The sequence below is a fragment of the Schizosaccharomyces pombe genome, assembly GCF_000002945.2.
Source record: "Schizosaccharomyces pombe strain 972h- genome assembly, chromosome: II".
NCBI classification, from domain to species: Eukaryota; Fungi; Ascomycota; class Schizosaccharomycetes; order Schizosaccharomycetales; family Schizosaccharomycetaceae; genus Schizosaccharomyces; species Schizosaccharomyces pombe.
In genome coordinates, this window is record NC_003423.3 from 15,970 (window position 1) to 40,380 (window position 24,411).

At 33.0% G+C, this 24,411-nt stretch overlaps 7 protein-coding genes, 10 long non-coding RNA genes, 1 other non-coding gene and 1 pseudogene across 19 annotated transcripts; 11 read left to right on the forward strand and 8 right to left on the reverse strand.

Annotated features, from left to right (window-relative positions):
- The first annotated feature begins 5 nt into the window (after positions 1-5).
- Positions 6-229, forward strand: SPOM_SPNCRNA.4521. The gene has a single exon (NR_193881.1). It is a non-coding gene; the product is annotated as a non-coding RNA (long non-coding RNA).
- SPOM_SPBC1348.06C (Vel1p domain-containing protein) lies at positions 12-623 on the reverse strand (the record flags this gene model as incomplete). The annotated part of the gene is made up of 1 exon (NM_001020931.1): positions 12-623. One exon carries the CDS (start codon positions 621-623, stop codon positions 12-14), a length of 612 nt encoding a protein of 203 aa, NP_592768.1.
- On the forward strand, positions 333-617 carry SPOM_SPNCRNA.4522. Its single transcript, NR_193882.1, has one exon. It is a non-coding gene; the product is annotated as a non-coding RNA (long non-coding RNA).
- Positions 624-3,671: 3,048 nt separating the features above from the next.
- On the forward strand, positions 3,672-4,637 carry SPOM_SPBC1348.07 (uncharacterized protein; the record flags this gene model as incomplete). Its single annotated transcript, NM_001020932.3, has 2 exons — positions 3,672-4,089; positions 4,140-4,637. 2 exons carry the CDS (start codon positions 3,672-3,674, stop codon positions 4,412-4,414), a joined length of 693 nt encoding a protein of 230 aa, NP_592769.1. The 3' UTR covers positions 4,415-4,637.
- Positions 4,638-5,090: 453 nt separating this feature from the next.
- Positions 5,091-5,785, reverse strand: SPOM_SPNCRNA.287. The gene has a single exon (NR_150171.1). It is a non-coding gene; the product is annotated as a non-coding RNA (long non-coding RNA).
- A 356-nt stretch (positions 5,786-6,141) lies between these two features.
- Positions 6,142-7,560, reverse strand: SPOM_SPBC1348.08C (glycoprotein; the record flags this gene model as incomplete). The annotated part of the gene is made up of 1 exon (NM_001020933.2): positions 6,142-7,560. The coding sequence occupies one exon, from the start codon at positions 7,558-7,560 to the stop codon at positions 6,310-6,312; it is 1,251 nt and encodes a 416-aa protein (NP_592770.1). The 3' UTR covers positions 6,142-6,309.
- On the forward strand, positions 6,191-7,555 carry SPOM_SPNCRNA.4523. The gene has a single exon (NR_193883.1). It is a non-coding gene; the product is annotated as a non-coding RNA (long non-coding RNA).
- A 279-nt stretch (positions 7,561-7,839) lies between the features above and the next one.
- Positions 7,840-8,102, forward strand: SPOM_SPNCRNA.4524. Its single transcript, NR_193884.1, has one exon. It is a non-coding gene; the product is annotated as a non-coding RNA (long non-coding RNA).
- An 844-nt stretch (positions 8,103-8,946) lies between these two features.
- On the forward strand, positions 8,947-9,657 carry SPOM_SPBC1348.09 (dehydrogenase; the record flags this gene model as incomplete). The annotated part of the gene is made up of 1 exon (NM_001020934.1): positions 8,947-9,657. The coding sequence occupies one exon, from the start codon at positions 8,947-8,949 to the stop codon at positions 9,655-9,657; it is 711 nt and encodes a 236-aa protein (NP_592771.1).
- Positions 9,658-10,185: 528 nt separating this feature from the next.
- On the reverse strand, positions 10,186-12,403 carry SPOM_SPBC1348.10C (phospholipase; the record flags this gene model as incomplete). The annotated part of the gene is made up of 2 exons (NM_001020935.3): positions 10,186-10,386; positions 10,451-12,403. The coding sequence occupies 2 exons, from the start codon at positions 12,401-12,403 to the stop codon at positions 10,318-10,320; spliced, it is 2,022 nt and encodes a 673-aa protein (NP_592772.1). The 3' UTR covers positions 10,186-10,317.
- A 251-nt stretch (positions 12,404-12,654) lies between these two features.
- On the forward strand, positions 12,655-12,827 carry prl11. Its single transcript, NR_149947.1, has one exon. It is a non-coding gene; the product is annotated as a small non-coding RNA, poly(A)-bearing (non-coding RNA).
- A 218-nt stretch (positions 12,828-13,045) lies between these two features.
- Positions 13,046-13,463, forward strand: SPOM_SPNCRNA.4525. Its single transcript, NR_193885.1, has one exon. It is a non-coding gene; the product is annotated as a non-coding RNA (long non-coding RNA).
- Positions 13,464-17,261: 3,798 nt separating this feature from the next.
- SPOM_SPBC1348.11 lies at positions 17,262-18,811 on the forward strand (annotated as a pseudogene). The gene is given in 3 exon segments: positions 17,262-17,633; positions 17,639-18,322; positions 18,326-18,811. Coding segments are annotated over 3 exon segments (1,542 nt in total).
- On the reverse strand, positions 17,366-18,277 carry SPOM_SPNCRNA.4526. Its single transcript, NR_193886.1, has one exon. It is a non-coding gene; the product is annotated as a non-coding RNA (long non-coding RNA).
- On the reverse strand, positions 18,391-18,637 carry SPOM_SPNCRNA.4527. Its single transcript, NR_193887.1, has one exon. It is a non-coding gene; the product is annotated as a non-coding RNA (long non-coding RNA).
- A 331-nt stretch (positions 18,812-19,142) lies between the features above and the next one.
- On the forward strand, positions 19,143-20,620 carry SPOM_SPBC1348.12 (DNA-binding transcription factor; the record flags this gene model as incomplete). The annotated part of the gene is made up of 5 exons (NM_001355793.1): positions 19,143-19,202; positions 19,242-19,643; positions 19,779-19,914; positions 19,959-20,156; positions 20,265-20,620. The coding sequence occupies 5 exons, from the start codon at positions 19,143-19,145 to the stop codon at positions 20,618-20,620; spliced, it is 1,152 nt and encodes a 383-aa protein (NP_001343041.1).
- On the reverse strand, positions 19,347-19,678 carry SPOM_SPNCRNA.4528. Its single transcript, NR_193888.1, has one exon. It is a non-coding gene; the product is annotated as a non-coding RNA (long non-coding RNA).
- Positions 20,621-22,544: 1,924 nt separating the features above from the next.
- ght7 (hexose transporter Ght7) lies at positions 22,545-24,174 on the reverse strand (the record flags this gene model as incomplete). Its single annotated transcript, NM_001020937.4, has 1 exon — positions 22,545-24,174. One exon carries the CDS (start codon positions 24,172-24,174, stop codon positions 22,618-22,620), a length of 1,557 nt encoding a protein of 518 aa, NP_001018762.2. The 3' UTR covers positions 22,545-22,617.
- Positions 22,796-24,396, forward strand: SPOM_SPNCRNA.4529. The gene has a single exon (NR_193889.1). It is a non-coding gene; the product is annotated as a non-coding RNA (long non-coding RNA).
- The last annotated feature ends 15 nt before the right edge of the window (positions 24,397-24,411 follow it).

Here is a 24,411-nt window from a genome sequence, read left to right on the forward strand (position 1 = left end):
TTATATATATATCAGTTGAATCCCTCATCCAAAGGACAAACTGGTGTAAGTTCAATGGGCTGACACCAACTTGGCATGCCTTCCTCGTTATTAAAAACATTGATTGTAGGACTATCTAACAATAACGCAGAGAATCCGGGAGTACATGTTGCTACTTGAACATTATATAGAGTAGAATTCATCAGTTGGTTGCTAAGACCCGTTATCCGACTTGAATTTTGTGCTGTATACGCCCATGCATCAAAAGAAATTTCACTGGTAACAGTATTCACAAAAGGGATCATTGCATTTTCAATACTTTGAGGATTGCATGTTTTCAAATACGTTGTAAATGTCAAGGGAGTAAAGTTGGCCGTGTCGTTTTCAGCTATCGTAAACAAACGTGGAATAAGTCGAGGTTCTTGTTCCAACATACGCTGAAAAAATTCACCTTTACTTTCAGTCAAAGCATCAAGACCTATAAATGATTTTTCACCAACGTATGTAGCATTCGTTCCTACTACTTTCAGTAGATACGTACCACAATGCGGACCGCGTAGTCTACTACACTCAAGATCAGTGAGGTTGAAGCGTATGGCGGTAGCGAGCCCAATGAAGAAGAGAAATATTAAGTTTTTGAACATCGTATGGAAATGTCTTCTGAGCGTTGTAAAGAAATGTTTGATTTTAGTTGGCTTATATAGTTTTTTTTTTTTCTTTTTTCAACAACGAAAATAGATTAGCTCGTACAAAAATAAAATGAGATATTTTCGCGTAGATCATGATCGTCGCAATTTCAAACGTTGCAAATCACCTTTTTCTTTTTGAAATGTCACCAAAAGTGGTAACAACTGCAAATCGTTGAGGTAACGTGGTTTTCCCACTAGTCAATAACGAATACCAATTTTTATGTGATTGCGAATTTATCGGCGAGTTGTGACACATTTGTCTCAGAAAACACACGCTTTTTTGGTCTTTTCTCTACTGCTCAAATTTGTTGCTCTTTTTGTTGTGTAGATCTTCCCTCTGATTTTCAAACAAAATTTGCGGTTTCCCACCCATTGTTATCAACGTCTATTATTCTTGGAAAATCTTCCATTACATTATTGAATTTGAATAACGAGGCCAAAACAAACAAATGAAAATCTGCTAATTCACGAAATGGTACTGGTTCCATTAGATAAGGAAAAATTCGAAAAAAAATTATGTTTCTTCAGTCGTAGTATGCCTACTGGATTATCATTAGCAATATGAGTAGCTTTTATCCCGTTTATTATATTATAAACGATTCGGATTCCTATCGATTTATTCTAAAATAAAATACCGGTCAGTTATTTACTTGGATTTTAACTTAGAAGCCAAAAAACGAATCTTCAACCAGACTGAACTGGAAAACATTAATTAAAGAGATTCTCGGTTGTAGATAGTTGTAATTGTTTCTGTTTCTGTTCTGAAAACTTGTTAATATAGTAATCCCCCACTCTTTTTCCATATTTAGTCTTTGAAGAAAGCGAAGCAATTCTTATACTACTCGTCTTTAACGAGTTGCATATATACCGCCCTATTTTTTTGCAGTTTCCTTTAAAAAATCTCATTAGAATGTTTCAATGCATACTTAATAAATCAATTTTATCAAATGCTTTGTTGTGAATATATTCTTAAAACTCATTCATTTCTTGTAAAGAAATCTTTCTTTATATGAAATTTGAAATATTCGAAATTTCATCTTTATAACTAGGTATTTCTCAATACTTTTACATAAATTAAGAAGGGAAAAAATTTGGGTTTCCTTTTTAAATCAGTTAGAGGCGAAACCTCTAACGCTTTTCATGGCTTCGTGTTAAATGTGTAATTATTTTTAAGAAGAAATACACACAATTAACAGATGTTGCATAACATTACTTTAGATTTGAATTTCACCTCTTAGATATCATCCATTCACATGTCAAGTAGGTGCAGTTTGTGGTTAACATATATTATTACATCTGTATTTAACAAAGTCTAGAGCAAAGAAGATATTTTCAAAATGCTGGAAGGAGAAATTTAGAATGTATGACTTACCTTGTGAAACCCTAGTATATTACGTTTTCGTAGTAAAACTAGTGGCAGGTGAAATTTTAGAGTAGTTTGTTGACGAATGTTTGTTTCAATTTTATCGCTTAAAAATTAAATTTGTTTTAGATTCATCTATTTTCATTATAATTTTTCTTTTTTGTAACATTATTCAAGTAAGGTTATGTGTATCAAAACAATAACTTCTGACTAACTACTCGAATAACAACCAAGTATTCCACTATGATTTTTAATGATGAGCCAATATTCAAGATTGATATAATTTCCAAGAGATGTTTACAAATTCCAGTTTATAATTCCCTTACGCTTTTCTTCCTCTGTATCTCTTGAAAGCCCGTTCTACTGCATTTGCTAAAAATGCAATAAATGTATGAAAGTTAAACTCAATAATCAAAGTCTTTATGTAGTATTACAGTTATGAATTATTGCGACATTTCATCTTCAGCCTTACTCAAAATCTGAAGGATTCAACATATGGCAATTTATTTGTTTTTATCATGGGAAGCACTAACGATGAAAACATCAATAGACCATAAATCATCATTTCTATATGAAAATGTAATATAATTTCTAATACAGGAATTCCTTCTTATACATTTATTTGTAACATTGCTTCATGCTTTTTTCCCTTTCATTTTCAGTTTTCTTTTGTTCCCAAATCCCAGAGCCATAATTTAAAGAAAATATGAACTGGCTAAGCGGAACCAAAGTTTTCAGTACAATTGATCTAAAAGAGTTAGTCCGATGTATAGACTTAGTCGTTGATTCCTATTCTTTACTTTTTCGCAAGAGAATAAAATTTAGGTAGCGAACGATGTTGTAATTACATACGAATATAAATTTTTCAACGAGATTTTTTTTTATTTTTATTTTTATTTTTACAATTTTAACACAAACAAATCTATAGTCTTCCATTTCTTTTTATTTACTTTCGCAAATACTCACACCTTAAACATGATTTTTCGTGTCAACTATACTTAACTATATGCTTTATAATGCTGCTACGTAGTTAGGTTGTTCATGTTTATAGCTATTGTATGCGTACGATGTTTTCAACTATTATTTTATAAAATCAGCATACTATAGATCGAGTTTGATTGTACTACCATACATTATTATCATTATCAATGTGTCGTTAATAATCCTGTATACTTGCAACCGTGATGATGAACAATCCAACATAATTATTTACACACAAATCATAAGAACATGATTTTCATTGCAATTTATGGTATCCTTAACACTATTTACAGACTTTGAAGGGAACCGTATATTAATGCAAACTAAACCAACTTCGTTATATAGGAATTGCGATAAAAAAAGTTTGTAAGTATTACAAGATATTCACATCATAATGTTTTTCCCAAATAAATGAAACATCTCAGAACGTAAAACATTCACCAATTTTGATCTTTTTTTAATTCTTTCGTTTATGGCTTTAAAATGTTTTATTATATTTTCTTATTATCTTCCATAAACCACACTGTTTAATTTTACATTGTAAAACATTACTAGTGGTGCTAAAGCTATCAAATTGCAGTGCTGTGGTTTTATTCCAATGTCAAATCCAGAAAGCGCAAAAAAACAGGTTGACCCCCCCTGGTTACAATGAGTTATTTATGGTAAGAGATACTCGTAATGTGGACCTGGAGCGGGGACTTGAATTGTGTAAGCCTGAAAAGGTAAACAAACAAAATCTCTTTACCAACATCGTCAAGCCTCAAAAAGATAAAATAAACATTAAGACAGATAAAATAAAGTTCTTTTTAAATAACCTTTTTACTGAATTTTCTAAATTTCATGATAGTTGTTATCCTGATGGTAGGATTTCTACCCGCAGTAAACTTCGTTGGCCCTTGCTTATTATTTGGTGTATTTTGATTGTTTTCGCAATAGACAAGAACTTTGAAGTCAAAGATTTTCTTTCAATTTGGATAAATGAAAGTTTTATAAATGAAAATCGGTTTTACAGTGAAATTTGGGGGCCTATTGCTATTTACATTTGTTTGTTTATTTTATTGTTGCTTGGTTTAATTTGTATGTTTCCTTTACAGTGATGCCTTTTTTTTACTAATAATTTAAAATAGACTGCTCCAAGATTGTTGTAAAAGCTATACCATTGATCAGTATAGTTATAGCAGCGGTCGTAGTAATTATCGCGGTGGCTATGGTTAAAATTTTATACATCTGCCATTGGCTGATCTACAAAATTTTAATTTTGGCTTTCGGCATAAAAGTTAAGCCATTGGGAGACACTCTTCCTACACATAATGGAGAAACAGGATCACATTCAAAGGCAACAGTTGGTTCTGACATTGAACAAATAGAATTTCAAAATATGCCCACTCCTGTGAAAAAATAATTTTCTTTATCGTTTTATGATCGAAAAGAATATAATCATCCTTACCAATATTTTACTGACTGTACCGTCCTAATCATGCACTAAAGGTGCGTCTGTTATGAATTTCAATTATGGAGTCAACCTAATTACGGTTTTTAATGAAGTATTATCACTTGATGTTACTAATGTTTTATCTTTCGTTTCAAGTTTAATCAAATACTATGAATGTCATTTACTGCGTCACAAAATGAATTCTTAATGATACATCATGAATGACTCGTTTTTAAAGTTATGTCTGAAAACTTGAAAAATGCAGCATATGGAAATTGTTAGATCGATTGATTCATTAGCTCAATAAATTCTTAAATTGCAAATTATATTCTGGCAGCAAAAAATCGAGTTATTCAGAGTCTTTCAAAAACTCTGTTTACGTATTGACATACACATTAGACTTAGCTTTTCAACAATATACTGCTGCTACAAAAAAATAATTTTCCTTTTTGGACCGGCTCGTTGCAGACGAAATTTTAATGTACTACCTCTTGACCTTAATCGTAAACGATAACTAAAAGGTATTTTTAGCTCGCCATATTCAATAACTGCCCTTTGAGCGTAATAAGTGAACAAAGGATTTAAGAATAACGATTTAAAATCTTTTTTAGTTTTGTTTTTGAAATAAAATAGTAATAAAATATTAATTGAAACTTAAACATCTAACATATTAGCTACTAATTCATCTTTTACTAAACTATAAGAAAAACTTTTGACTTTCAAAAACATATTTTTAATAGTTGTTGAATAAATGCTATTCAATTTACCTCGCCATTTTCCCAATAATTTTATGCGGTTGAAATCAATAAAATACATGCAAAGCTTCCTACATGTAAACTTATTATTATACTAAACGGGAAATCAAAAACAATAAATCGAGTTCAAGTTGACTTTCAAATATCACAAAACTCCATTTCATCCACTTTATTCCCAAATCAAACGATATACCCACCACGAGATCGCATTTGAGGTATTACTACTAGTTGACTAGGTGTAATGTTCAGCTGCATGTTCTTGCATCCATTGTGTCACATTCAATTCGGTTGGCAGGTATATACTATCGACTATAGTATTATTCGGTCCTATTGCAGATACATTCAAGGTGAAGTCACCTAATACTGGAGCACGGTCATAAAGTGTCCAAGTATCCGGAGATAATGAATTATCCCAATTAGCCAAAGCGTTTAGTGAGGCAATAGAAAAGGATATCAGTAAGTTTCATTTTGTAGAAGGTGATTAGAAATATTGTTGATGTGTTTAACAAAATGAGTAGTTTCGGCTGTATAAGGTTCACGTTAAGTCAATTTATAACATTGTATTCCACAAAAAAATAAAAAATAAGTGAGGCATTTTTGCACCTGGAAGTAGAAATCTATAACATATGATGCTTTTTGTACAACCCCTGGAATGTGTATTCCTTTGCGTAATACTACTTGCAGTACAGTAGAATTTTTAAGGTAGAGCAAGAGGAAGATGATGCTCGCTAAATGCTACTGAAAAAACGGGTGGGTTCATTTGATTTTCGAAGCGCAAAGATGCCCACTATACCTCGCTATTTATTGAACGAACATATATATATATATATATATAAACGGTTGCTAGTTTACAGAAATAAAATTATTTTCAGTAACCCATGATATGTGTTGCGTTAAAATAACAAAAATTAAAAAATTAAAAAATTAAATACTAGCCAACCCTATATTAAGAAAATGTATATATATTGCAGATCATTTGTATCATCTCAGCAAATAACTTACGGTCCCACACACCTTAAATCTGAATGCATTCTTGACCTTTGACATATTAGAAATCCGATTCGTAGCTCAAGTACCGATTTAATTATTTTCTGAAATTTTCAAACAATTTTACGACAATTTTTCCGTTGGCCCGTTTACACCGCCATTACCTTGACCAAATGGTAAGAATTGTTGAGTGCATGTTTTCGTGTAAGAATAAGAGGTAGTAGCAAGTGGACCCGTTGAATCAGAAGTAAAGTAAAAATCAAATCCACCGATATATGCTCCATTTGCTACAACAAATCTAACGGGCAAAAAGTAGCCTTCAGGATAATTGCCTACAGTGAAATTTCCCATGCCCACAGTTCCTAAACCCATATTAGGCGACTCATGCCAATAAGAATACGCATCAAAGTTATTATTGGACCAACCAGAAATAGCTTTATCACCAAACCAACCAAAGAAAACATCATCTACATTGTTAACGACTAGGGTGTAGGTATCAGTTTCTGGGATTCGTAGAAAGAACTGGTAAACAATTACTTTACAGGCACAGTAGGTCGAAGCCATATCTGAAGCCTGTGGTGGATACGGTGGGAGATACCAAGACGAAGCCCACTCAGGTATGTCATCTGTAGAACTAAACACACCGGTAAACAATGGAGATGACTGATCCAAGTCTGAGGAACCAAAGTAAGCGGGCTCATTAAAAGCAAAGACATCAGTTTGACCGTTTTTAGGATAACAGAATTCGTTCATTGATGATGAAATTGTATAATCATAAACAGCATACTCTAAACCACGAACGCCATCACATATAGCTGTTGGAATAACAACAACTGTGGATGAGCTAAACGTCTCCGTAGTAGCGACCGTACCACTATATACGGTGGTAGGATTATTTTTAGGACTTACTATCTCGACAGTTCCTGAAACAGTACCACTAGCTTGTGCTAGCGTAGTAGTAAATGGTAAAGTACCACTTGTTATAGTCTCAGTAACTGTTCCTGCAGTTGGTTCTACTATTTCGACAGTTCCAGATGTAATGCCCTCTGCGGGAATCGTTGTGGTATATTCAGTGGAACCAGAAATAGTTGTTTCCGTAACAGTTCCTACTGTGGACACAACGATAACGGGAGAGCTGTGCGATTGCGTGCTTGTTGTGATGGATTTAGTCGAGGTGGATTCAGGATATATTGTTTTTGTGTCTGGAGACGTTCCTGATGTGTAAATAGTGGTATACTTTGGACATGAAACAGATACTTGGTTTGTTGTGTCACTTTGTACACTAGTTGAGCTTGCCGAACAACCAAATGTGGAGTAGTTAAAAAAATATAGTTGAATGAGAAAGATGGTACGAAAATAAAGAAAGAAGTTCATAATGAAAAAATATCAAATATTTCGTTTGAAAAAAAAAAAAAAAAAAAAATTAATTAAAAATAGTATTATTTCATCCAAGAGATGCAATTTGGGGTGTTTAAGAATGACAAATCAAATGCACGTGAATATAATATAAAAATAATTTTCAATTCTTTGAAAAGATGTCAGTTGAAAATTTTTATACAGAATATCACTTGATTTTTTCTTTTCTTTTTCTCTTAAAATTCAAGTGGTATAGCATCAACGGTTTTCCCGTCAATCAGAAATTTAACAGAAAATCCTCTTTCTGCACTTGAATGAATATGATACTGAGAACGTGTTGCTAGAGAATAATAAAAGCACTACTTTTCCATACTAGTTTTTCTTATATATACATTTACAACCCGTTCTATCAATATATTTTAATTCTTTATTGAACGCGGAGCAATGAGAAGATATTTCTAATTAAGGAAAACTGTTACTACCTCAGGCCAACCTAATATGCTATTCTATATTAAGGAATAGACTACGCGCGAATTCAAAAATTCTCTGATAACGACTTTTAAATAATTTTATGCAACATATTAAGGCACATGAAATTTGCCAATTGCCTTCTTCAAGAATGTCGCACGTTATAAAAGTTAAGTTAAACAGTTTAGTTTCTGGTAGTTTACTTTTTCCATCTAAAAGAAATAAAGAAATAGTGATTTTAACGTGTCTCATTAACTCTATCTTAATGTTGGATTAGTGTAAGATAAGAATATATTTTTTGCTAAATTTATAGTCATCCATAACTTTGTTCCTTTCATGCTTACCAAAGTCTTTGTTTGATTCGTCTCTAGGCTTCGTAAAAAAGCAACAACGGGTAACAAGGTGATTGCAAACACTATATTTATCTGTCTCCCAAAATTTTCTTTGTTTTATTTTTACTTAAAATTAGCTTGTTTGCTATTTATATTTATTGCATGGTTGGTTTATAAGGATTCGTTTTATAATCCCGTGCGTTCGCAGCAATATTGAATGTTAACAATGAACCCGTAAATTTATAAATTTGAAAAAAGTATATTGACTATACGATTTAAATGTACTAAACTTTTAATAGCTTTCATATAAGGAAGCCAATGTCTTGTTAATTGTAGATTTTTTTTTTTTGGCAATTAAAATTCATTTCACTTTCATCATTGTTTTGCATTTACGACTGTCTATCGTTTCTGTGGAAGATGTAAAAGTAAAGCAATTTAAATAATTCCTTTCCTCTGAACAGAGAAAACAAGAAATAATTTTTTTATAATTTTATTTTTATTTTATTTTTATTTTTCAAGTGTTCTTATTCGCATGATAATTGAATATACTAGTTACCAAACTATTTAAAAAGCTTATATTTTGCAAACATTATTTTTTGCTACTATGCGTGAACCCAAGAATGCCAAAGTGCTAAGCAGACTTGAAAATGTTCTGGTGACTCAATTAGATGTAAATAACTTTTCTTCGATTAAAAAATCTGTGGAAAAAGCAATTTCGCATTTTGGTAGAATCGACGTGTTACTAAATAACGCTGGCTATTCCGTCTATTCTCCACTTGAAAGTACTACCGAAGAACAAATTCATAACATTTTCAATACAAATGTGTTTGGCGCTTTGGAGGTTATCAAAGCAATAACTCCTATCTTCCGCTCACAACATAATGGAATGATTATAAACGTATCATCGATCGGAGGAAAGATGACATTCCCACTTGGATGTTTGTATTATGGTACCAAGTATGCAATCGAAGGTATTTCTGAAGCTCTGACTTGGGAAATGCAAAGCATTGGTGTAAAAGTCAAGATTATAGAACCTGGTTTTACAGCAACTGAATTTAGGGTTGAAGAGGGTGCAGGTAAACATTATGCTGAGTACGACAATCTGAAACAAAAGTTGTACGAAGACTTGCTACCTAAATTGAAAACAGCTACACCACCGCAAAAAATCGCAGAAGTGATATTGCAAGCGGCAACGGATGAAAGTGATGAGCTACGATACCCTACTGGAGATTATGTTGTTGAATGGATGGCATTGAGAAGCAAAGTTGATGATGCTACATTTTTAGCAACACACCGAAAACAAATGGGTCTTTAAACGATTTCGTTCTACCAATTGAATATTCCTCTTTTACTGTTTTTTGTACCAAACTGTTGATAAATCTTTCAGCATTTATTTAGTTTCCTTCCTTTAGGAAGTTTCAAAATACAGTAAAATATTTAGTAGTGACTCCTCATATATTGAATTAACAAGTCTCTGTCTTACTTTTAAATGTTTGTAGTCAATTTTATTATTATCTATTTTTTAAAAAACCGGGAGCTTTTAAAACAATCTATCATTTAATGTTCATCATTAGCACAACGATCTTGGACTATTTTTCATTCAACTTGTGATTCCCAATTGTACGTATATATCAATTTAAAGCAATGTTGTATTTAATCGTTTTCATGCTTACATTCTTTCGTTTCGTGTCTTTACGTGAATGCACATCGATCTCAGATTGAGCCAACTAAGCCTGTTCATCCATTCGACCGGTTGCATTTATCTAAAAAAGTTTAGAGATAACAAATTATTCATTTACCCGTTTACATAGCTCCATCAAACGTAAAGGGTTTAACTGAGCAGTCTCACGAATGAGGAAAATCCTTAGTTCTCTTTCATAACGAATTCGTAACCAAGTACAATAAAGGTAAATCTATCTATTCTAAATTTCTCACATGCCTGAGAATCCATTGAAACAACATCAATGGAATCTTTTTACGGATTTTCTTTCGCTTCGAAAATCGAGTCCCACCAATGTTTATGAGTGGGAGTGGCTGATGCTACCTAGAACAAAAGTTAGCGATGAAAAAAAAAATAGTTTAATCAACGTGAATTTTTGAGAACATACAGATGAAGATGTTGTACTAGAGGCTGTACCCGAGGTTGTGCCTGACGGTGCACGAGATGTTGTCGCAGCAGACATTACGGTAGGATCATATACAGAAGCCGTACTAGTTGCAAGAGTTCCGTCCCAACAGTATTCTTGGAAACAAGAAGAGCACTGGGTAGGAGTACTCAATTTCTTGCGTTCCAAAGAGCGTTGAATTATAGCGCATGCTAAGCAAACTGCAAAAGATTCATTATTGTTTTGCGTAGTCGACATAAATGCATTCTCAAGAATTCCATTAGCCATCTTGTCGTCCATGCTCATAGTAAATGTCGATATATTGGAATAATAAGTCCAAGGGTAATTTGGAAAGTATACAAGGAGAGGTGGGGTATTATTGTCTACATCATGATTTCCTGCTGTAGTATTTTTACCGTCACATCCAAAAAACGTAGGACGAGTGTTTAGTCCCAAAGAGATAATAGTGTTTTCGTCCGGAATATATGGAAATCCACGCACATCAACACTCTTGTTCGCATTAAAGGTTACAACTCTCTCATATGTAGCAACAATGGAAGATCCAAGGGGCCAACCATAAGGATCATTATAAGTCGAATCAATCGCAAATACAACGTCCACAAATCGTTGTGGGTGTAACAAAGGCCAAAGGGGAATGTTTTCCCTATCCTCACCACCATCAACTAGATCAATAGTATCATACGGTTCGAACGCATTCACTACAGAGGTATTGGAAGTAGTATAATTTTGGTAAGGATTGGGATAAGGAGCAATATCATCTTGATGCTTAGAAAGATCTTCAAGAATCGCATGAAGAATATCGTAATAGGTATCATTCTTTTTGACATTTTCATTCCAGTCAAGAAGAAAAGAGTTGAATAAAGTAGCTGAAGTGCCCATAACAAAACCTGCATTATCATAGTTATGAATGCAAGACTTATCGGGTGGAACCCCATCCAACAAGTGAGTTCCCACATATTCCATTGGAATGAATGCTTTAATTCCATTGTCCCATGTACCAAATTCATACGCCGTGAACTCAAAGATACTGGTATTGGCAGGGATGGCCGTTTCTTCTTCTAATCGGCTATCCGCAACGATGATGGGATAAGGATAATCAGCATTTTGAAACCAGCTTTGATTTCTCATACTGGAATATGTAATGCCTGGTCCTCCCCTTTCAGCATCAACAAGTTTACGGGACAAAGCACGTCCCCATAAATCCGTCAAAGAACAGTCAAAGCCCGCATGTTTCTTTTGATCAATTTCTTTGCGCAAGTCATTATAATAATTCAAATTTTCAATGACATTATCCCCATGAGGAGCAAAAACGCTATGTTCCAAATTCCAGACATTATCACGTAAGTATGTTATATTCGTAAAATTATTAATAGCCACTGATCCAACAAGCCATGAACCACCAGAAAGACCGCTGATATACATCGCGGATTGCAGCAGACCAGAAAGTGGAGAGTCACTCTCGAATCTTGAGTCAAAAGCATTGAATGCACCACCTCCATTAACCATCGCCCGTAACCCACCACCTGAGAATGCAATTCCTAAACGTGGACCATCCGAGCTGTTAACCACCTTATCCAAGTCAACATTCAAACCTGTCTTAGAAATAAATGATCGGAGTTCACTGTTAACCTTAGAAATACGTTTGTTGATATAGCTCTGTTCGCCCTCATTTAAACCTTCAGAAGCCGGCCTCAACAGATTGTCGTTTGAACAGGTCACATTGAAAGGGGCATACGAAGCGTCGGTACTTCGTTTTACGAGCGCAGGTTTCCTTTTAGACAAAGTGTAAAGTACGGATGTATCAATATCTTGTCCTTTATACGAACTAGATTCTTCAAAATCATATATTTCAGAAATCTCCACACGACCGGGAGGATAAGCTAACGTCAACGAAATTTGAACGAAAGCAAAGAGTCCAATATAGTTGACATACATTGCAGAAAATAAAAAAAGTTCAAACAAAAGCTGTAAAAATTGAAGTTCGCATGGAAAAGTGTACTACACGGAAGAATATTAAATCATATATTACTCTGGCGCACTACACATCTCTGATCCGGAAGAAAGAATTCCGAACTTTAAAAGCCCCAAAATTTGTCGCGTTATCTCAAGATCTGTCTACAAAAGTGATCTTAAATACGAAACAATGCTTGCTGCAAAATTCGCAAACGTTAGGCGGATACAATTTAGTACGGCAAGCTTTTACTTTATGATCAATGTTACCTTAAATTTCTATTGAGTAACAAATGTTACAAGATATGTATGCGAACAATAATACCAGAAGCTGATCGCTCATCATCGAATGGAGTTAATTACTTCGCTTATACAAAATAGTTTGTTAGTATTACGATGCATAATCTGAAATGGGAGCGTGTAAGGGAATGATCTGATGATCACGTATTGATTATAAATATAAGTAGGAGGATGATAGTAGGGACATTCGATGTATGGTGAGAGGCAACGTAATCTAGTGTACTAGCGCGGATACACGAAAAAGAAAACGCCAATAAAATGCATAGCGAATTCATGATTCCACGTTTAACACATTGCATGCATTTCAACTAGCTTAAGTTATTTTGATCTTCATATACTAGGGAGAAATAAGTTTTGTATTTTCGAGTAGTCTTTGTTCATAAATCCTCGCTATTATCACAATTATTCGACTTTCATACATGTAAATATCTTTTCGCTTGACCTCGAGAAAACAAATTTGTTTGTTATTTTTTGCAACATTTGACATTATTTTATGATATGTCAATAGTAGTTTTAATTGCTCGAACGTACATTTGTACTTTTTGTCACACCTGCTTAAGTTGTACATCGCGGTAATTTCTTATTATTAAAGGCCATTAACCTGATTGTCTCTTTAGATCTCTCTTGAATTGTTTGTTTTACTGTATCTTTCCGAAACAGTACATAAGGTTGTAACTTTTCCACACTAATTTCCTAATCATCGTTATGCACAAAACATTTAGCTGAACAAAGTTTGATAGTTTTTGTATGGCAGCTTGTGATGCCTTTTTATTTGTTCTACTTTTTCTTCAAGTTGGAGATAAAAGAGCACTTTTTAGTGATCAATTATGCTTTAGGCTTATAGGTCGTATTTCATTTCCACGATCAATAATTACTTGCTCATTTACCCACATCAAATCTACATCGTGTGCATTGTATTTATATTCTCTACTCATGACTACCAACTATAAGCATTGAACAAGAATATGCTGTTTCTAATATTTGTCATTGTAGCCAACGTCGTTTTGGACTTGTTTCAAAATGATAGTGCTAATAATTGCATTTATATTTAATCATTTTTGGATTCATTTTTTTCTCATTTGCTTGATTAAAAAATTAACATTATTGTTGAATATTCTTTTACTGCTAATCGCCGTTTAGTATCGCTTTTATACTGCCGTTCTGCTTCTCGACATTATGCGACATAAACTTAACTTTTACAGAAATATTAATCTCACGAATTATCTACTCATACTATATTCCTATATTGGTATAAATCTTTTTTTTATCTAATTTTTGAATTTGTTAATCAGCAATTTGATCAACTTCTATTCATGAATATGTTGCCTACATGACGCTTTTCAATTGCACAGCAAAATTTAGATAACGTTTTAAATAAATTCACGTATTCTATAGCACGTTACCTAACGTTACCAAGCTGAGCAATAAACTTGAGATGTATTGTATTATCTCTTGCTTCTTTTTGTCTATGTTTATTTTTATCTGTCAAGCTTTCTTACATGTATGATTTAACATAATTTGGTTATTTATGAGATGCCGCAAAGAGTAAAGCGAAAAAACTGCATGGAAAGTATTGTCGTTATTCAACACATAATATACTAAGCCGTACACAAATTTATTTTTGTTAAAGATATATGGTACAATATGTACGGCTAGGCAAGTGCAAAATTAACTTCAGTGTTCTTTTATAACCTTTTTATTTCCAAGTAACGTTTTGACATGGGCGGATTTACTATAATCGTTTTGATGCGTCAGCTTTAAAAATACTCATCCGTGATGTTTTAGCATAACTTGTTACGCAGTATAAATAATTTACAAAACAGATCGATATGTTCAACTTGTTCATAAGTGGTTTAGTCGTTCATTTTAGTAACAAAATTCAAGCATTACCGTCAAGGTAAGTTTTGTATAAAAATAGGTTGGTTAGTCAAAATTTTTGATTGATAAATTTCAAACTCAAACATTTAGTGGCAGTAATGAACAATCTTTGTGGTAAGGTACTCTAATATTGCTCTATCAAGGTACGTTATGAAATTCAGAAATGCAATAGCTTAGCCGCCAAGCTCGTACTTCTAATGAAGAGATGTGCATTAAACATGGATCTAATGCTTTAAACTAATGAAATCCTTTTGAGAATTTCAGACCAATTGATATCGCATACAACACAGAATCCCTTGGATAGTAGACTCAGTGGCTGCTGTGTTATATGATCTGCGAACAATAGCAATCGATATTAAATAAAATGATTAAAGAAAGCTTTTTTTATTACTTGAAAATTTACAGAAGAACTATATAAATTTTACTGTTTATGTCCTCTTGCATCAATGAGCTCAGTTGCAGATGTTCGAATTCGTAATGATTATACATTTCCCGTCAGTTGAGAACAGAAATTATTGCCTGAAAAAATTTGAATTAAGAGCTTGCCTACAGTCGGGCTCTATTTTCTGCAATTTAAACGTGATGATAAAAACTAATGTATATCCACCGTAGAAGATAGAAATATGAAGAGTACACTAATGGTGAAAATTTTGAGCAATGTAGAACGAAGAGAGAGGGCTGCCTTTGGTTGATAGTAAAAGAAAAAAAGTAAAGCTGTAAAAGTCAGGATTGACAATGACAAATTGATTTTGATCATTACAGATACGTAAAAAACAAAAGAAGCTTTAAATTCTTGAAAAAGTAACAATAGTTAAAAGGAATGATTAAAGATATAACAACGAAGAAAACTAAAAAAGCCTACGAATTAAACATAAAGGGAAAAAGGCTGTATGCTAAGTCGTTGATTGAACTGATTATTTTTATGTATTTTACCCAATTTTAATAACTACAAAAAAATTGAAGCATTGGAGAAAAAGTTATGAAAAATAAAATTGACTAATATAATAAAGTCAAAAAAATAAAAAAATTAAGATTAAGGTTAACTGATTAAATTTTTTTTTTTTTTTTTTTTTAAAGATTATCCCAAGCTTTAATTATAAAACCTTCTTTTATTAAAATAATTAATGAAATTATTCACTTAGATTATCTTTTTTTAGCAATATTTCTATTTTTTTTTTACCAATAACTTTGCATTTAGTATACAAATTCATATTGCTAAGCCTTTTGAAAAATTGGTTTATTTGTCTCTCTTCTCTTTTTAACTTAAATAAAAATAGTTTTTTCTCAATTTCGGTTTCCTTCTTTCATATTAGGTTTGTTGCTTTAACCTTTTGGCTTTAACAATCTTTCAAGTAAGTTTCATTGTAATTCTCAGGAGTGCGATATTTGAATTGAAATTCTCATTCTTCATTCCCAAATTAGCTTCGTTTACAAATATTCTACATTATTAGAAGTCTAAAAATTGCTATTTTGTTGTTACCTAATAGAATATATATTTATTTATTCTTCTGCTGTTCCATACCTGCCTTTCTAAAAAGTAAAAAACGAACAAAACGAGATACCAAGCTAAAAGTAACATATCGGTCTTGTGACTACGAGTGAGCTTTCTGTGTTTTTCAAAAAACATATTGATCTAAATGAAACTTTTTTTCTTTCGTTGCAACATGACTGTATTTTCTCCTTAAGTAGTTGAGCTCATTGGAAATGGTGAATTTAAATGATGGTCTAAACGTTTCGATGTTTAAGATAACTTCTATGTCCAATTATAAATATTTGATATACTAATTTTATACACAGTGAGGTAAAATCAAACAGAATTGTGTATCCAAACGCGTTTGTTAATGTTGATTGTATCGCTCTTCCATATCCTTTGGTTAAGCGATGCACTTGGATTTTCAGCTGAGCATTATTGCACTACTATTTCGTGATCTATAAAGTATTATTACTGTCATTTGTATTCTATAAAACTTGTTAATTTACGGAATAATTGTCAAATTATTGTCATTCAATACGATGGTATTTACCGTGCTAAGCTGAATGTGATAAAGGGTAGTCTTTATAAAAAAGAATTCATAGTTCACTGGAAGATTTGAACCAGTGACATTTACATAAAAATCAAAAAAAGTTTAAGAAATGCATATCAACCCATGAAGTAATAAACAATTTCGGAGTTTGAGAATGAGGATTGGAAGAAACTTTTAAAATATACCACGAAAATTTTACAATCGCGAATTTCTTGCGTTTTTTTTATAAGAGACTTAGTAGTATCTTCTAGATACAAAAGTATAAATCGAGCGTTACAGTAAACTCAGGACAAGAAAAACTTGACTTATATTGATTACTATCCTTAAATCTTTCGCAGAGGCGCTGCTGGTATACCTGTAGGTAGCTGGTATCAAATGGTCAGCCAAGTATCTTTTTTTTTTAATTATATCTAGATTATTTTTTAATTAATTAAAAAGTAAGTGCAATGATTAATAAGGAACTCCTGATAAATAACTTATTGTTTGTATGTTATGCGGTTATTGCGGATCAAATAAATTGGGAGCGTAGACTTTAATTACTTATTTCTTTCATATATATAGATATAATCTGCCATTTTTAGATTCATCAAGAACACAATAATCTTCAAGTATTTAGATTTTTGCATTCGCTGGATAAACAAATGGACTTGATTGCTCTTGCAACTGGAAGAAAATCCAACCATCATTATGCTAATTTAGATCGAAAATCTTCTAAAGAAAAAGTTTATCCATCATTTTCTCTGAATGAAAATAATCGAAAGATTACCGAAAAGCTATCGACTGACAACAAAAGCGATTTTTCACATGATTCAAAAGTAGATACGAGAATCCAAGTTCCATATTTGGTTACTTGGGGTGGTTTAAATGACCCTTTAAATCCTCGAAATTGGTCATACACTAGAAAATGGTGGGTCGTTATTCAGGTTTCCACTATCACGATAGTTGTAACCTTCGCTTCCAGTGTTTACTCCACTGGTACAGTTGAAATATCGGAAGATTTGGATCTTCTATTTTAGTTACCACTCTGCGAACGTGCACATTCTTGGTCGGTTTCGGTGTAGGCTCTATTCCATTTGCTCCACTAAGCAGTATATACGGAAGACTTATTGTATACATTGGAACTCTGCTTGTCTTCATTATTTTTCAAATCGGTAGTGGTTGCGCTAGCAATGTTTGGTCATTAGTCATATTCAGGTTTCTTCAGGGTTTTTTTGGAAGTACGCCTCTAGCAAATTGCGGAGGAACAATTAGTGATATATTCACACCGATCCAACGTACTTATGTTCTTCCCGCACTATGCACCTTTCCATATTTAGGTCCCATAATTGGACCAATTATTGGCAATTTTATTTCGCAGAGCTATTTAGGATGGAGATGGACATTTTGGATCAACATGATTTGGGCTGCTACTATTCTTGTGGTTGTGTTCCTCGCATTTCCAGTACCTCACGAAGATACCATCCTTGACTATAAAGCAAAACACTTACGTAAAACAACCGGTAATTCTGCATGGTACACAGTTCACAAACGCGAACGTGATCCAAAAAATGCAATTGTTCAAGCTGCTACTCAGGCGGTTTCCCTGATTTTCACAGAACCTATTGTGGTGTGTTTTACATTATATTTAACTGTAATTTATGTTATCAGTTACATAAATTTTGAGGGATATCCTATCGTATATGCCAAATACGACTTCAATCAATGAGAACAAGGATTATCATTTATTGGTGTTGGGGTAGGACTGGCTGTTGCTGGCTCCTGTACCCCATTGGTTTACTGGCATTATTTAACAACTACTAAGAAAAGAAACGGTCTGACGTGTCCGGAAGACAGGCTTTATCCTTTATTTATTGCATGTTTTTTATTCCCCATTTCTATGTTTTGGTTCGCTTGGACTTGCTATCCCAATCGTATCCACTGGATAGTACGGATCATATCTAGTGCTTTTTTTGGGTTCTCTCTATTGGTTATATTTTATGTTTGTTATAATTACATTATTGATTCCTATCAGCATATGGCGCCAAGTGCATTGGCTGCATCGACCTTAATTCGGTATAGTGTGAGCGGTGGCATAACTTTAGTTGCACGCCCTATGTATTTAAATCTAGGCGACCACTGGGCTACAAACGTGCTTGGATTTATCTCGATAGCTATGATACCTATTCCTTTCATCTTTTTTTCGTTTTGGTAAAAAAATCCGTGCGTTTAGTAAAAACGCTTATAAATTTTAAAGACTTAGTTATTAGCTTGAATTTGAAATTTTGATTTGAGAAAAAGTTTGATATCAGTTTAAGAATGTTAACTATTGGAAACATATGTTTTCTTAAGCCATTTATTTGCAATCTAAATTAATAACAATAAGTAAAATGTCTACATTATTATTACTTAACCATTTTACTAAACATACATAAGAGCACATTTATTAAGTATTTGAAAAATACCCATCATTAAATACATTGTTACTTTCGTTAAAGTTTGGTTAGTCGTCATTACTAATATGAAGTAACTTCAACGACAACTACATGCATCTTAGTAAGGCTTCTTTTTTATTTGATTGTAGCAGATTTATCCTAAATTTTCATGTGTAGGTAGGAATTCCTTGAAAAAATTTATATTAAAAGGAGCGATGTTTAAAAAATGGCGTTCGTACAAAAAAGGCCTGCGTAATATGTCGCTCTAAAAAGCAAAAATGTGATGGGCAACTCCCTTGCCTATATTGTAAAAAATATGAGTACCAATGTGCTTATGAGGGCCAAGCGACTTCTACCTGTAATTCCGAGGCATCCTTGTTCAATGATGCGAACTTTAAAATCGGAAGTGATTACAGGTCTAAAAGAATAAAGGTTGTTTCGGATACTAACAATAATAAAGAAGATGGTGACGGGAAGTTGAGTTTTACACAATGCAATCCAAGAATGGATATTCATCATGAAGCTGAGAACTTTACAGCTATGGTTCCTTACTATGAACCCAAGAAATTTCGATTTTTTTATGAAAATAGCGCCATAGTATTTCCTCGGATAGTAGGAGAAGGACCAAAAATGAACTACCTTTCTCGTTTGCATTCATTTGCATGAAATGCGGGAATACGCAGTGAAAAAAAAAACCATGTGTTTCCAAAGTTGACGGAACTAATAACTAAAGAAAAATACTTAAAGTACGTATTTATATATTTTGAAGAAGTTCATCCCATATTTAGCATGTTTGATCAAAAAGCCATGGAGAAAAAGATCCAATTCTTATGGGACAACAAATCAACTGATAGCTGCTCTGAGTACGTCGTGATTTCAGTAAGTATACTAGGATTTTTTTTTCGTCCGATTCGGACAAGTCTTTAGAGGGTAAACTAGTAGAGCATATAACGCAAGTTTTGGAGAGTTCACTGTCGACCACAATTTTATCATCGATTCAACTTACAGTTTGTTGGGTTTTAAGAACAATTTACTTACATGCTACTACTCGTCCTCACCTCTCCTGGATTGCTTCTTCTGTCTCCATGCACTATGCAGAAATTGTAGGACTTCATCAGGAGATAAGTAAAATACGGGTAGAGAATGACAAGGATGGTGAAGAAAACAACGATTAGATTTTTTTGTCAAGAGAAAAAAATTTTTGGATTGCTAGATCCTTAAATTGGATTTTAGCAGCTGAATACGGAACGAGGGGAATAGAGTTAACGAACATAACAACCCAAATGGTTGAAGAGGATGGACCTGCTTATCAGCTTGTATTGTTATTTAAAATCATAATGGAGTACCAGATAATATCAGAAGATTCAAGATTTGTATATTTACAAGCATTCCAAAGACTGGACCAGCTTTGTGACATTCATTCACCAGCACTTGTATTGCTAAAAGCAACGGTATGTTTTCACTTGTACCGAAACTTATTTCTTGCAAGAATTAAACCTTTTTGTGTAATTGTATCCATCCTTTTCTCTGTTATCGACAGAGCTCTTGAAAGCTGCAAGCAGTTAGTTTCTCAAAGGAAAGCGTGGTAGGGGATCGTGGATGTTCCCTTTCATGCTATTTGCGTATTGCTATCCATAGATACTATCGAATCTATGAGTATTTAGGAAAATCTTTAAGAGTATTACAGGAAATTGCCGATACTTTTCATAGTCATATGACTCAAGAGGCCCTTCTCACTGCTTGTGGTTTGTGTGAAGGCATGAGGAATAAAAAACTTAAAGAAATAAATATACTCGAAACTGAATATTTAAGTGATGTGAAGGTTTTAAGAGATAATGAATTTGAAGATCATAATTACATAAATTTCAGTTTTAACGATATATTCCTTGATATGTTTGATTTTGGTATTGTACGTAAAATTAAAGATAAAAATGCTATTCTTTTTATAATAGCTAACTCTAAAGGAATTGAAAGAGTAATAACTTTAATTAATAATAAATTTAGAACTACTAGTAAATATAATCAGATTATTAATAATATATTTGCTCAACCTAGATTTAAAGAATTTAGTAAAACTATTAATTTAAGTTTAAACACATTCCAACTGAGTGTTTTAAATAACCATTGGCTAGCTGGATTTTCAGATGCTGATGCTAGTTTTCAGATTAAAATTTTAAATAGGGACTAAAAAATAGAAGTTCGATTGAACTATCAAATAGATCAAAAAAAAGAGTATCTTTTAAGTTTAATTAAAGATAATTTAAATAAAATACAGCTAATTTTGGAAAGTGGAAAATAACAATAATATTAAAAATATGCATATCCTTTACAAGTCTATTTGTTATTGATTTCTTTTCACCAAGCGAGGTCCCTTACTAAAGTTTCTTTATGGCAGTACAACTCCCGAAGTTTGCTACTGTTTTTCTTTTAAAAAAAACCTAAGATGACATACAATTTGATAAACCTGTCCATACAAAACTTCGGACTACGATAAATTATCTTTCTCCACATTTGTCAAAGACTCATTCTCAAAATATCAATTATACCAAGAGTTTTATAATTAACAATATACTTAGTTTAGTTTTTTAAAAAATGTTTCTTAGACAATTTTTATATGTCCGACCTGCATTTTATATAGGGTTTTTTCCGAATTGTTGCTTCCGATAAAGGATCTAGTTGAATTTAGTCATTTTGCTTTATGGCTCAATAACTTTAATTGTTACTTCCATATTTGAGTAAGGAGGAAACCAATTTTAAATTCGATTCAGAATGTGTTATATCAATGCTTTATTACAAAATTGTTTCTACAGAATTAGACGACACAAAGTGGATACTTATTTTATAATTTGGTAAAGACATATATGTTTTTTGGGCTCTATTAAATATTAAGCATAAATTTCCGTTTAATGTTCATTAAGACGAATTAAAAAAGTGCCAAAATAAAAACCATTCCTAATGTTATTACTACATGAGTACTTAAAATATTTATTTTTTGTTTATTTACTTTTTTTTTATTTTAATAAAGTAATTGACTTGCCTGTTATCGTACAAAATAAATCAGCAATAAATCGAATTTACCTTGAGCAATTTCGTAAAAATAGATGATGAATAAGAAAGCAAATAGTTACTTTTTGCTTCTTTACTTCATATATTATCATACAAAAAATAAAAATTAAAATCGTTATGTATCAGAATATTACATAAACCAGAATTTGCATAGAAGCCAGAAAAATATGTGTCGTTTTAAAATAAAAAAATTAATTTTCGCACTCGCACTTATAATCGTATTCATAAATATATAGATTTAAGTTATACTAAATATCCGGTTGAAAATCCTATTCCTGCAGGTATACGGCTACACGGAGAACAGAAAAGCATTTAACAGTATTTCAGTCACCAGGGCATGCTTTATACTACTATTTAAACTTAAACTGTTTATAACATTTTTTTTATAAAACAAAAGTTTTCATGGTTACTTTATGCACTAAGTAATTTTTCGGTATTAATGCAAAATATTTAGTTAGAACTTCAATATAATCAGTAGATTTATTTTATTGAGTTATTATTTTTAAATACGATATATGCATTAAAGACGAGGCTCCCGTTTATCAGGACGTATATATGTTGCTGAAGCTTGATTTTGTTCAGGTCTAGAATCATCCGGGGTTGATGTTTGGAATGACCCACTGTCTCCTTGATTATCGGTATTTTCAATAAGTTCGGTTGTTTCTCCATTGAGTCCGATGTGAGACTTCAAAGTTGCGTTGTTTTGCTCACGACCGAACTCTCTGTAACCCTCTGGATGAGGCATCCATGGTTTCAAGTTAGATGCGTACATAGTATTAATCTCTTCCAATGTACGACCCTTGGTCTCATGGACAAACAGAAAAATAATTGCAGCACCTGTTAAATTACATGAAGCAAAAATATAACCATACTTAAAACCAATAGAATTTGTGATGAAAGGAGTAAAGAAAGAAATCAAAAAATTCCAAAACCAGTTAGCTGAAGTAGCGACAGCTGCACATTTGGAACGATAACGAACAGGATATGACTCACCCACAATAACGTATGCGGCAGGGGCCCAAGTTTGAGAAAATGAAAAAATGAAAAGGCATGAGAACACAATCATTACAGCACCCGCACGGTGGTTTGAAGTTCCATTTTTGTGATATAGTGCACGATCACCAACTGCTGCATAAATGAAGAAGCAAATATATTGCCATATACCACCAACAATCAAAGGAGAACGTCGTCCAAAGAATTCAAGCACAAAAATGGCTCCAAAAGTACAACCACAATTGACAGCATCCGGAATTAAGGCAGCCAAATAGGGTGAATCCATACCGGTACCGCGGAATACCTGAGTACCGTAGTAGAAATAATAATTAGCACCAGTAAGTTGTTGGAACATCATAACAGCCATTCCAAGGAATGTACGATAGCGAATATTTGCATTGAAAATTTCTGGCCATCTTGCCGGACCACCAGCTAACTCTGCGTCACAATCAGATTTAATGGTATGATACTCTGTTTGAATGATTTCGTGTTCAAGCGGAAGGTCATTGTTGTAACACATTATCTTCAAAGCCTCATCATCTTTACCAATGGCAATTAGATAGCGGGGCGATTCCGGTAGAAATATAATACCTACTAAAGTAATGATACCCCAGAGTAAGTTAATTCCAATGGATATACGCCACTGAGCAGTGGTTCCATGAGAATATTTGTGCGTCCCCATATTGATGCAAGCGGCGATGAAAATACCAAGCGTAATAAATAACTGATAAGTTGTAACGATAGCACCTCTCATTATAGCAGGTGCAACTTCTGATTGATAACCTGGTGTGATAACAGACAACGCTCCTATCGAAAGACCTGTCCATATTTTGGCTACCAAGATCTGTACCCAAGAGGGAACTGTTGTTACTTGAATAATAATACCAATAAGATAAACTGTGGTCCACACAATAATGGAGAGACGCTTACCAATTTTATCAGCTACTGGTGAAGATAGAAGACAACCGAAGAAAGAACCCACATTAACCATACCGGTAATTAATCCTTGTCGTGATGAAGAATAAGAGTATGAGTTTGTAATCTGATTATACCGATCAGCGAACCGTGATTGAAAATCGCGCATGTTAGTTATACCACCAATGGAACCAGTATCCGCACCAAACTACCAACCGGTCATAGAAATGAACACAAGCATAACAATCGTAATTGTTCTCGCCATTGTTTAATATTCTATAGATTTAAATAAAGAATTAAATATTGGATATTATAGAAAGTTTCCTTTTTCGATGAATAGTAAAGAATAGGAAATCTAACTTAGAGCCAGGACTATAACGGAAAACCTAGTTCGGAGTTATTTGTT